The sequence below is a fragment of the Beta vulgaris genome, chromosome 3, assembly GCF_026745355.1.
Source record: "Beta vulgaris subsp. vulgaris cultivar EL10 chromosome 3, EL10.2, whole genome shotgun sequence".
Classification (NCBI taxonomy): Eukaryota; Viridiplantae; Streptophyta; class Magnoliopsida; order Caryophyllales; family Amaranthaceae; genus Beta; species Beta vulgaris.
The window spans coordinates 44,272,710-44,286,643 of record NC_079204.1 but is presented as its reverse complement, the minus strand read 5'-3'; the positions used below and the strand labels follow the sequence as shown (position 1 = coordinate 44,286,643).

General features: G+C 32.1%; 1 protein-coding gene across 1 annotated transcript; it reads left to right on the top strand.

Moving 5' to 3' along the window:
• Positions 1–3,244: 3,244 nt before the first annotated feature.
• On the top strand, positions 3,245–8,214 carry LOC104888916 (lysine histidine transporter 1). The gene is made up of 7 exons (XM_019248375.3): positions 3,245–3,443; positions 4,559–4,942; positions 6,121–6,514; positions 7,331–7,436; positions 7,566–7,657; positions 7,751–7,819; positions 7,928–8,214. Exons 1-7 carry the CDS (start codon positions 3,247–3,249, stop codon positions 8,024–8,026), a joined length of 1,341 nt encoding a protein of 446 aa, XP_019103920.2. The 5' UTR covers positions 3,245–3,246; the 3' UTR covers positions 8,027–8,214.
• Positions 8,215–13,934: the final 5,720 nt, after the last annotated feature.

Genomic DNA, 13,934 nt, shown 5'->3' with positions numbered 1-13,934 from the left:
CCCTGATTTTTTTTATAAATATTTTTTAAAAAAAGCTGCAAGAAGACCCCAAACCCTAACGTTCTCCTCTTCCTCCTCTCTCTTTCCTCCCCTTCGCTCTCTCTTAGTCACTCTCTTCCACGTCTCTCTCTTCAGTCTCCTATCTTTTGGCGAGGAATAAGCTTAGAAAAGAGACCTCTATTTTTGTGAGGAGAACCCGCTGAAGATGGGCTTCTCTCTGATCCCAAATCATCTTCTTCGTTCCATTCTGAGAAGATTTCATACCAAAAATCAAATTTCTTTTTATTCAATTTTACCTTACCGTACCCAGAAAAAAATTAATTGAAGAAAATAAAAAAAAGCCCAGATCTAAGAGAGAATGAACGTAGGTTATTAGGACCGGGATCCTACTTTGGATCGTAGGGGTTGATAGTATCGAATCATTGAGATCGGATTGTAGGATCTCAAGATTCTACAACTTCGTAAAATAGATTTGATTATGCTAGAATATGGTGAGAAACTCATGTTGAAAATTTACACAAATTAATAATGACTTACTTCATTAACAAATGGTGATAACTTTTGAATACTATAAGATTAATTAACATGCAACCAAAATCTATTAGGACAAATATAATATGTGAAATCACTTTATGATTTTTATTAGAATTAGGATCAGATCGTAGAGTCGTAGGATCGTAGAATTGCATTAAGATCCTACCATGTGATCTTTTATGGTTGGCTACGATCGAAATATTAAAATAATATTTAAAATAATAACAAATAATAATAAATAATAATAATAAATATTAATAGAAATAATAAAATAATAATAATAAATAAATTATAAAATAATTATAATAATATTTAAGATAATAATAAATAATAAATAATAATATATAATAATTAATAATAATAATAAATAATTATAATAATGATGCAATAATAATAAATAATTATAATAATATATAATAATAATAAATATTAAATAGTAATATTAATAATTATAAATAATAATAATGACAATAATAATAATTATTATTAAATAATAATAATAATAAATAATAATATTATTATTTATTAACATACTAGTAGTAAATAATAATAATAAATATAATAATAATAATAATAAAAATAAATAATAACATTATTTATTATCATACTAGTAATAAATAATAATAATAAATATAAACATAATAAACATAATAAACATAATAATAATAATAATAATAATAATAATAATAATAATAATAATAATAATAATAAAATGGTAGAGGGATATGGGATAATCCTAAACCTTCGGGGGTGTTGGGGAATCAATCTAAGGGGAAGGAGGGTAATTCTAATAAGAAAAAGGGGTAAAAGGTTTGAAAAAACACACTAACCAAATACTCACAAAGAGAAACAAGGAACTCAATTCCCTTCCCCTTTCTTGAAACCCTCCAACCAAATGCCCCTAAAAGTCTATGCAGGATCGGGATCCGTGAGGTTCCTTCGGATCGTAGAGTGATAGGATCGTAAGATCCAAATCGAAATTTCAACAACAATGGTAGGGACTAAGTGGGGGGTGGATTTGTAGCATAAGGAGAGAGGTTGAAGATGATAAAGATGGTGGTGCTGGTGTTATTGTTGTTGTTGTTGTTGCAGAGAAGAAGGAGAACTAATGGAAAAGATAGAAGGGATATAGTGCATTGCTGCCAAGTTGCACACTCTAGTCACCAGATTACAACAAACAAGAAAAGGAGAGAGTTAGAGAAGGAGAGTGTGTGTATGTTCTAAGTGTGTTTTCGACTGTTATTATTAGTGGTGGGCATGGTGGCTATTGAGCTTGTGGCTGCTTGTAGTGAACCACTAAAGATTGTGAGTTGTGTAGTTCTTAGGTTTTTTTCTTACTTTTTTTTTTTTATTAATTCTTTCATTTTTTTCCAACTAATTTCAGTTGTTGATTTTGGGACCTGTGATTTATAAATTGCCAGTTTATGGATTTGTGAGTTGTATAAACTTACCAGCCAATTTTTATTTTTGGTATGTAATTGTTAATTTATAGTTGTGAAATGTGAACTTATTTTGTGATTTTTTGGTGAAATATATTTGTGAATTTTGGTGAATTATAATTTGTTAATTTTGGTGAATTATTAGTTGTGATATTTTGAATAATATAATTGTGATGTGATTTTGACATCATGCGGTTGCTTTTTATTGCTCTATTGATGGATTTTAATGAGAGCAAAAATAATACTAGTTGAATCTTGATTAATTAATTCTTATGTTATATATGTTTATAATTGTATTTCACAGTTATGAAAAGAAGATAAAGAGTTACCTCAAACTATTTTTATAAGGGACATAATAAAAATTAAGTTAATTATAATCCAGATCTTCCTTCGACTCAACTAAGCCAAAAATATTTGGGAACAATTTGTAAATCTTGATCGATTAATTGTAAATCGGTTTCAAATTTGAGTATTCGTCGTGCACAATTATAATTTTTGTTGTTGATGTTTATTTGGATTATGTAATTATTGTACTACTTATGGAGCATTCTTTTGTACTCCCTCCGTTTCCTAAAGATCTTCCCACATACTGTTCCTACAGATACCAAGGAACATCAAGTTGTGTGGGGAATGGTGTGAGTAAAGTAGGAGAAAGAAATGAGTTAAGATAAATAAACAAATAAAAAGGGGTTAAAGTAGGAGAGAGAAAGGGAGTAAAATTGAATTAATAATGTAATGGTGGACCATATGATAGTGACATGAGAGGGTAAATAGGGAAATTTGTTTTGCCAAATAAGGAATAAAGCAAAAAAGGGAAGATCTTTTGGAAACACCCTTAAACGGAAAGAGGGAAGATCTTTAGGAAACAGAGAGAGTACTCGATACAAAGCAAAACTATGCTACCCTTTGCCCGAAACCCGACTCCACCCTTGAGACCCGAGTGGGACAGGAATAGACCCGATCCAATCTCAACTCAAAGTGGACCCGAATATAACCTGACCTGTATAACCCAATTACCACCTCCACCTGTTACTAACCTAAAATCCCTTTAAAAAATATTACGTCCAATTACGTGAAATAAGAATCCTAATCCTATTATAGTTCGGCAAAGTTACGTGAGTTAAACTTATAAAAGTATTCGGATTCATGAAACTCTATATATACCGGATGCCCAACGAGCAGACGATTCATAAGTATATACCTCCATTCATATACAGAGAGAAAAAAATCATAAATTTTATCGTAGGGTGAAGAGAAGAAAAGAAGTAAAAACATGTCTGAGTTAAAGAACGAAGTAGTAGATTGTGAAAGTCAGACACAAGTATCGGATTATGAACAGAGTATCAATGATTGGCTTCCGGTGACGTCGAGCAGGAAAGCAAAGTGGTGGTATTCTGCTATTCATAACATCACTTGTATGGTTGGAGCTGGTATTCTTGGTCTTCCATATGCCATGTCTCAACTTGGATGGTAACAACACTTCTCTAGTTTCGTTCATATTGCTTGTTGTCGTTGTTTAATAGCATGATTATTCTTAATGATTTTATATACTCTTCATGGGTTTTTGTAGTTTTTTTTATACCTGGTTTTCATGGTTAAAAGTTTGGTTTTTATGGGATAGTTGTCGTTTTCAGAAGCTTGACTCATATTGGTACTTTTTTTTTCTTCCAATGGGTAACGTTGTTATTTGTTATCAGTGTCAAAAGTTGATTATTGTTCTTAAAAGATTTGATTCGTATTTGGGTTGTTGTCGAGAAGCTTGATTCATATAATTACAACTGTACGTGTAGATTTACTTATTGAGGTTATCATAGGGTTAAATAAAAGTTGGTTGTTTGTCGTAAAAAGTTTGATCATGTTTGATGATTGTCGTTCTTAAAATCTTGATTTGTGTTCTTAATGTGAACGGATTACAATTACGTTTAATTTGGACTTGATTACTTAAACAATCTCGAAACTCTCTTATGTTTACATATAATTGAATTTTATCAACACTAGAACTTCTTTAATTACTTATTTGGTAGATTTACTTATTGGGGTTATCATAGAAGTTAAAAGTTGGTTGTTTGTCGCGAAAAGTTTGAATCATATTGGATGGTTGCCGTTCTTAAAATCTTGATTCGTGTTCTTAATGTGAACTTTTTACAATTACGTTTCGACTTAATTACTTAAACAATCTCGAAACTCTCTTATGTTTACATATAATTGAATTTTATCAACACTAGAACTTCTTTAATTACTTATTGGGTAGATTTACTTATTGGGGTTATCATAGTAGTTAAAAGTTGGTTGTTTGTTGTGGAAAAGTTTGAATCATGTTGGATGGTTATCGTTCTTAAAATCTTGATTCGTGTTCTTAATGTAAACTTATTACGACTACTACGTTTGGATCGGACTTGATTACTTGAACAATCTCGAAACTCTCTTATCATGTTTACGTATAATTGAATTTTATCAACACTAGAACTTCTTTAATTAAAGGATAAGATAACAAACGTTAACCCTAGAATTTTATCTTTATTTTAAACATAATATATATCCTATTATTACTTATTAATGACAATCATATGATATGTTTGTTTCAGGGGTCCTGGTGTGACAGTATTAGTATTATCATGGGCAATAACATTTTATACACTATGGCAAATGGTGGAAATGCACGAGATTGTTCCAGGAAAAAGGTTCGATAGATATCATGAGTTGGGTCAATATGCTTTCGGTGAAAAACTGGGGCTATGGATTATAGTGCCACAACAATTAATGGTGCAGGCAGGTTGTGACATCGTTTATATGGTGACTGGAGGGAGATCATTGATGAAATTCTATAACATTGTTTCGCCGAATGGAACACCCATTAAGCTTTCCTACTTCATCATGATATTCGCTTCTGTACAGTTCTTTCTATCCAACCTACCCAACTTTAACTCTATTACTACAGTCTCTTGTGCTGCTGCTGTCATGTCCCTAAGGTAACTTCTGCCTTCCAATTCTTCAGACTGATTATTTCATTTGTAGCTCTCAAACAATCTCTCATTTAAACTTAGCTTGCTCTATATCATCTTTGTTAAAGAAATAGCAACCAAAACAGTTTAGATGAATTAAATTAGTTTTTATGAGAAAATTTCAGTTTTGATTAGTATTACCTCCGTTTCACAATACATGCATTGTTTGTTTTTTCACGCACTCCAACGTTATTCTTTTGACATTAATATCTTTAATTGTGTATAAGTAAAAGTTATGAAAAGTTGATATTTGAAATTCTTGCATTGAGTTGAATTTCACAAGATCCCACTTGACACTGTTTTTCTTACATATATTTTGAGAGAAAGATTGTCGAATTTGGTTGATGAATACTGCTCAAATGAGAACTGGGTGCATGTATAGTGAGACAGGGGTAGTATAAATTTGAGAAAAAACAAAACAAAAATTTTAAAAACTAGAGAATAAGCAAAATGAGTTTGTCTTGTAAGAGACCGCCTAATTTTAAATTATAATTAGACAATGGTAAGTCTAATATTAAAAAGACAATTAGCTAGGTTAATTTTTTCCGGTGACTAGTTTAATTCATTTAATGACTAAGTCTACTTTTATATTAAAATTAGACGGTCTCTTTTAATAATTTTTGAAGCAAAATTTAAAACATATATTGATAAGTGTATGAGAAGAGAGAAACAATATGATTTTATTAGAGTGTGTTCAATAATGAACAATGACTATAAGAGTACATCGAACTCCTATCTGGAAACAATCTCCAGAACGTATATTATTTTTAATACTTATCTAATACTTATTGGAAATAAATCATAAGATAATATTTGCATAAGATAATATTATATCCTAAATACTAATATATCCTACGGATAAATATTATATCCAAATTAACTACTAATATATCCTACAGATATTTATCATATCTTTTAGTATTCTACTTTATCTCTAACATATATGACTTATTGTATCTTACTTTATCTCTAAAAATATGACTTCTATTAACGAGGTGAAGAGAATTTAGGCATATTAGGAGGGAGTTGAGATTAATTTCTAATTTTTTTAAAGTTGGTTTTGATAATTGCATTGCTATTTAATTTGTATTAACATAATAACATTGGATATATTTGTTGACATGGGTGAAATTTATATGATTCAGCTATTCTGCAATTGCTTGGATAGCTTCAGCGATCAAGGGAGTAGAACCAGATGTTTCATATGGAAATAGATATTCAACAACACCAGGGCAAACGTTCGGGTTTTTGAGCGGCTTAGGAACTATGGCATTTGCTTTTTCAGGCCACAATGTTGTGTTAGAAATCCAAGCCACAATCCCATCTACTCCTGAAAAACCATCCAAAAAACCAATGTGGAAAGGATCTTTTGTTGCCTACATAGTTGTGGCAATATGTTATTTTTCAGTAGCTTTTGTGGGCTACTTTGTGTTTGGTAACACGGTTGATGATAACATTCTAATCTCACTAGAGAAGCCGGATTGGCTGATTGCTGCTGCCAATCTATTTGTTGTTATTCATGTTATCGGAAGTTATCAGGTATTTAACTCATACTTCTTTCGTTCTTTCTCAAATTGCTAAAATGAGATTTTTACACTGTTCACTCACCACCCTTTTGATAGAATTTGTGGCGCACACAGAAATTTTGATGGACCCGAATAATATCATAAAATTGCATTTTCATTGATAATTAATTGTACAAGTATGTTTGTGAGAGCTCATGTCTCTCATTTGCCTTGGTAGAACCCTTTGTTTCTACCTTTCCTAATATCTTGTGTGGAGCTCACTTTGTTTGGCTCTCTTTCATTTGAGCTCTTCTTTTATCTCATACAACTATTACATATTTATACTAGTTACATACTTAACTCTAGAATGTTCTATAATAATCTAATGCTAATACTTCTACCTACAAATATCTCTAGATATTTCTACAATTTGATATCTCCAGACTTTTCCACATCATTCTTCTAACTTAGAATTTTAACAAAATATATCTAGATACATCACTTAATTTTTCCACTTAATACAAGATTTTTCTAGAATACATTAGATATTTTCTTAGAATTTATATCACTCACCTAGAATTTTCTAGATTAATCTTCAACACCTTTAACTATCTATTGTTATCTTTAAGTAGAAATATAATCATGTGGGATCTTGTTATATTCGTCTCGATATATACTTTCTGAATATCAAATTTATATAATTTTTACTAAAATATAATTAAAAATATTAATAGTTAAAGTTGTGTGTTGTAAAAGCGTAAAAACTCAACTGTTACGATCCAAAAAGATATTCAATTGTGTCATTTTCTTATAGCTTGTGTACTAATTTCTCACATAACTTATCTTTTAGGTCTTCGCAATGCCGGTTTTTGACATGCTTGAATCTTTCCTAGTGTTGAAACGAAAATTCAAACCTAGTAGGACTCTTCGCATTGTAACCCGTTCTTCCTATGTTGGTAAGATATCTTACCTTTTGAAATCTAAGAATTTAATTTGTGCAATACATGATTTGACTATAATTTTTGACAAAGTTAGTATTTCATATAAGTTACTGGTGTAAATAATGGGTTTTAATTTGTATGCAGCGCTTACCATGTTTATCGGGATAGCATTCCCGTTCTTTGGCTCGCTTCTCAGTGTGTTGGGGGGAGTTGCTTTTGCACCCACATCCTATTACGTAAGTTTCTATCATTCATTACATGTTACTATTTTAGGCTTATATGATGAACCAATCAAATAATAACATTATTTGTCTTTTGACTTATTGCAGATACCTTGTATAATATGGCTCATCATATGCAAACCCAAGAAATACAGTTTGTCTTGGTTCTGTAATTGGGTTAGTTTCTCAACTTTAAAATTCTAATGTTGATTACTTTTTATCCCTTTATTTTCTATTTTTCTTCTGGCTAACTAAGAAATGTTTGTTTGTTTGTTGTAATTGCAGTTTTGCATTATATTTGGGGTAGCGCTAACAATTTTGGCACCAATCGGAGCTATAAGGGAGCTTATAATTGAGGCCAAGAGCTACAAATTTTTCTCATAGTCACTTATTATATTAGATTTGTAGTGTTAGATTTTTTAATTCAGTAATTTACATACTTAACAGGTCCAGATTATGGATTACATAATCTGGAAAGTAACTAGTTTAAATTAGAATTGGCGACATAGTACCAGTTTAAAGTAGAGTATAATTTGATTAAGCTATTTAATACATCTATGTGTTTTCATTGATTTGGTTGATAGTTCTTAATGCTACTAATCTGAATTTTTGTTAGTTGCGAATTACTAGCAATTGTAGGATTTTTAAAAGTTAACTTTGGCCTAATTTGAAGTTAGCTATTGCTCCTCATAACTTAGTCATAGTGGGTTGCGTTAATTTCGCTTGGCTAGATTTGGAGAAGAGGTATAAGGGAAATTTTGGCTACCAGAATTCATAACATTAATCTATCATATTATGTTTGCAACTAATCGTGTGTGACCCAAATTTGCTATTAAAAGGTTGTATATTTTGAGTTATGTGCTTAATGGGTAGCTTGTCATCACTTGTAGATAGTAGATTATTTTCTATTTTACTTAGTTCTATTAGTACGTTATTATAATCTCAAACCCCCCAAATCTATGTATATAGGTAAATGGTCGTATGATCTTGCTTATTTATGTGAATAGTATTTTTCTTAGTTAAACTTTAAGTTTAGGAAGTTCATGAGTCTTTCCGTGGGATCTCTCCTTTCTTACCCTTTTACTAGTTGTTTATATTTTTGAAGGTCTAAGATAGGTTTTAATTTAAAACGGTAAACGACATGTGTCAGCATACAAAGAAATGTAATTATAGAGTGTATAACAATATGCCTAAAAAAGTCTCAAAAGTGGATAGAGAGTGGATGAGACAAATTACTCTTCAAGTGTGTAATTAGTTGGTCTATAGTTTTGTTGGGGAGGGTCCAACCTAGTTGGTTTGTCCCCTCAATTTTTTTTTTCCGGAACATATTTGAGATTTTATTAATCAATCTGAAAAAATCAGCTATTATAGGTCTAACCACCTCAAGACCTATTGATGCGGTTCTGGGCAACAACCGCAGCAATATCTGCCAAGATATTGCTGCGGTTCATAACTAAAACCAATATTTTGTGCTTTTTAGATAAGAATAAACCTATTGATGCGATTTTGGCTAGGAACCGCAACAATATCTTGGTCTATTATTGCGGTTTAAAACCGCAACAATATATTAATTATCTATTGCTGCCCCTTAATTGCTGCGCGGCCAAAACCACCGCAATAGGCCACATAATGACCGCATCAATAAGCATTTATTCTACTAGTGTTACCATTATATCTCAGCAATATAGGTCACATTTAATTATGACCATTTTCAAGTTCCAACAATAAATGATATTATTATAATTCTTCTTCATTATCCAATTTATTGCAAAATCATCTTACAAACATGAAATTCATCTAAAGTTTGAAAGAGCGGTTGCTAAAATCCAAAAGTTTAAAGTTTAATAGACTAGGAAAGCCAAATGTGTGGATTGGACCCTTTTATGTTTGTCCATAAACGGGGTCAGGGCATTAGGCTCTCCAAGTTACAATTGTGGTAATTAATCCCCATAATGTTTACCTAAATATTAATTACACCCTCAACGATATATGCACCTAGTTTGTCGTCCGTAAACTTATGTCGTTATTCTCTTCAAAACTCTTGCAATTTGGATCTGTAGAGATCAATACACTTGGCACCATCATATTAGCAAATGGGTTTCCACTGTATGAAATGCTCTAATGGGGCTTTCGGTTAATCAAGGAAAAGAAAAGGGTTTAAGAAAGAGAAACAATGAGAATAAAAAGTCAAACTCTTTGATTAAAAGTGTTGTTTGGTTATAATGCATCTCATTCTACTCTCACCATTTCCCAACCATATATTTTTCTCCCCCTCTCTCCTAATAACCCTCGCCACCACCTCGTTGTTGCCCGTCATCATTGTTGTTCCACCCCCTCCAATTGTTGTTGTCGCCGCCCTCTCACCTCCTCCCTTATGTCCTTTCCTTCTCCACCACCACAAAAGCTAAAACTTGAGGTTTTAAATTAAATGTCAAATTCGACCACAAGAACATCAGATCTAAAGTTTTCATGGTCGTATTTGACAATCTAAAGCATGATCGAGGATAGTAAAGGTAATTGAATTTATTATTATTTTTCTTTCGTTTTTGAGATGGAGTTTTTCGGTAGTTTAGGTTGGTGTTTTGGTGGCTAAGATGGGGGTTTTGTTGTTTCATGGATTGTGGTGTCTTATGGTGGTGGTTTCGTGTTATTGTGGGCTTGTGGCGGTTCCATGGCTATGGTTATGGGTGTTAATGAGCCATGCTTGCTCGCAAACTATTCCAATCAAACCAAAAAAAGCGAGGATTTGAGAGGTTGATTGGAAAGGAGAGAAAGTAGAAGGAAAAGAATACTCTTAAATCTTTGCTTTTTTTCCTCCCGAAATTGGAGGAATTTGATTGGAAAAAAAACTAACAAGCTTTATTTCCTTCATTTCCTTTCCTTTATTAATGACAACCAAACATGTGATTCCTCTCAAATTCATTAATTATACCCACCATTGGAAACTACAACTACCTTCTTTTCTCTTCTTTTTCTTTCTTTTCCTTTCTCTTCCTTTCTTTCCCCTTCCTTTACAAAAAAAATACCAAACAAACTGTTAAAAAAAAACTGCCAGCAGCCAGCACCCCCTACACCGTTGCTGCCAGCCACCCTTAGTGCCAGCCTCTCGACCCCTAAGCTGGCAGTAACACCCCGACCCAGCCCGGCCCATGCCACCCCCATCCTACCCCCTCAGCCAACCCCCTGCCAACCCGTGCATCCTCTGCTAGCAACACCACCCCTGCCGGCCCCCTAGCCCAACACCCCAACCTTGCAGCCACCGTGGCAACCCCCAACCCAAGACCTTCCAAAAAAAAAAACCCAAATGCAATAATAATATATTTTAATAATGTATAAAGTGTACATAGAATTGATAAATTACCAACATATTAATTAGCTAAAAACTATATAACAAAGGAAAATATATCTCAATATGAACACATAATCCCCTCCCCTACCCTAGCCTCCCCTATCTTTTTCTCTCTCTCAAACCCTAGCCTCCCCCACCCTTTCTTCATCAATTAGGGACTGCCATGGATGTTTTCATCCATGGTAAGCCCCTTTTCCCCTTTTATTTCCAGTTTTTAATTCATTTTCTTGTTTTGTTCAATAAATTAGTCTATCTTTATAAGAGTTTCTCAAACCCTGTTATGGGGTTTTTAGTTTCTGTTTTGGAAATCTCCTTCTCCCCTATGGGAGTTGGGGCGTTGTGAGTATGGTCTTTTTTGTTTTTAGGTATGAGAAATTATTCCCATTGGTTGAAGTTCGAGACTCAACATGATGGTATTGGAATCTCGGATGCGGTCAACCTGACTCGATCAAGAATGTTCTTCCCAAACTATATCAGAATGATAGACTTCCTCATCAATAACTGCTTGATTCAGCAAATACAAGAGGGCAGTGCTGTATTGTTCGATATGGTTCATTGTAGTTTTCTTCGAAGACGACTTTGGTTTAGTCTTGTTTAATTGTATCTTGTTTTACATTAATACCTATTGTTGATGTCATTTGGACTTCAATTAATAAAATTTCTTTTTCAAAAAAAAAGGAAAATATATCTCAAAATCCTCCAAATGTATATCATAAGCAATCGTCACAAAGGTAAGTCGCTAACTTATCCCGAGTTTCATTTAATTCCTCCTGGTGAAAGCCTTGAAACTTTTATTCATATAAACCTTGCAAAGCAACCAAGGAATAAAACACATAATATAAGAATTCAATCATTTGTCGTATAGTAGTTAATAGTTCTCAAAAGTACATATACCTTTCGGAAATTCAAACAATAATACATTGAAGGTTAAAACTCTAAACAGTAGTTATATTATATCTTATATAGTCATATTAAAAAAAAATGGAGTTGATGACTCGAAATTTAATAATTGGACGCGAAAAGGCCAAAATAAGCCTAAAATCACATTTACGTTCTCAAAATTTGACCAACAACTAATGCAAGCCTAAAAATTTACACACTAGTTATATTATACCTCATATTATCATGTTTAAAAAGAATTTGGGGTTAAATGACTCGAGAAGTACAAATTGGACGCAAATCGGCCAAAATAAGCGTAAAATTACATTTACATTTCTGAAATTTGACCAACAACTAATGGAAACCTAAAAGTCTAAACACTAGTTATATTATACCTCATATTATCATGTTCAAAAATAATTTGGGGTTAAGTGACTTGAGAAATACAAATTGGACGCGAAAAGGCCAAAATAGACCTAAAATCACATTTACGTTCCCGAAATTCGACCAACAACTAATGCAAGCCTAAAAATATACTTCCTCCGTTTCTAAATAAGTGCAACATTTCTTGTTTGCACGTTTGCCAATGCATTATTTTAACCATTAATATCTTCAATTATCAATAAGTAAAAATTATAAAAAGTTGATATTAAAAAAATTCACATTCAGACGAATCTAACAAGATCCCACATGACTATGTTTTTCCTAAAATGTAAATCACCAAAGCTAATTAAAGTTTAAACTGTGAATAGTAAACACTATGCAAATGTTGCACTTATTTAGAAACGGAGGAAGTACACAATAGTTATATTATACCTCATATTATCATTTAAAAAAATTGGGGTTAAATGACTCGAGAAATACAAATTGGACGTAAAAAGGCAAAATAGACCTAAAATCACATTTACGTTCCCGAAATTCGACCAAAACCAAATGCAAGCCTAAAAATCTACACACTAGTTATATTATACCTTATATTATGATTTTCAAAAAGAATTGGAGTTAAATGACTCAAAATCTAATAATTGGACGTGAAAAAGCAAAAATAAGCCTAAAATGACCTTTTTTGTGAATATGTGCTACTTTGGTTTCTAAAGCAATTAACTATACCCATCGATTTAATCTAAAATAACATATACTAATAAGTTACATACCATTTGAAGATCATCAATTTTAGTGCAATGTTTGACGATATCGAACATGAACCTCATCACGTAATAGCCACATGCAACTCCATCATCTTGTTGCAGACACAAAAGTTCACCAAAACATGCATCCAACGACATTCATGTTAGATGTGTATAAGTAAATTACTCATATTACCTCGACTGATATCCAAATAGGAGCTTTTGCTACTTGAAGTCTTTGTCCACTATTTTGCTTCATCACACTACATCAATACATAATTATAAGATCATTATAAGGTGTAATATTAATAAGTTAGTATGTATTTAGTTTCGATTAGGCTACCTATTTAACAATGATTTGAGTAGTAAGGACTGTGGTGGTTGTCGACACAAATAATCACAATGGTCGACTTGGTTACTTGACAAACATATCGCAATCATTGTCCAATGAAAGCTACATCGACAAGGAAATATAGTAGTAATCACAGAATAATTATTAGGCAAACTTAATTATCGAATAATAGAAGTAAAGCGGTTTTAGCAAATATATTTTCAAAATACAGGACAAGGATGATCTGATTAACTCATAAACGAAATGATGCTTTGAAACTCGTATCGATGTAATCTTTCACTTCGACTTTGTTTTTCAAGCAATTACCATCTCGTAATATGTTTGGACATAACCAACCAAACATTATTATGTATTACCTCATGAAAGTTTGTATCATAGAAACATTCAACTCTACCCCCACATAAGTTATAGTGCTTACTAGAACCTCTAAAGCAAAAGTCCTTTGATGCCTTATTTAAAATAGCTAGTTGTGTATTAAGATCCAAGACTCTGTTATATAAATCCACTTTGGTTCTAGAATCTAACTACTTGTATTTGATTCTCCAAGCACTCCATAATGATAATTCCAGAGCTTATACGTTATAC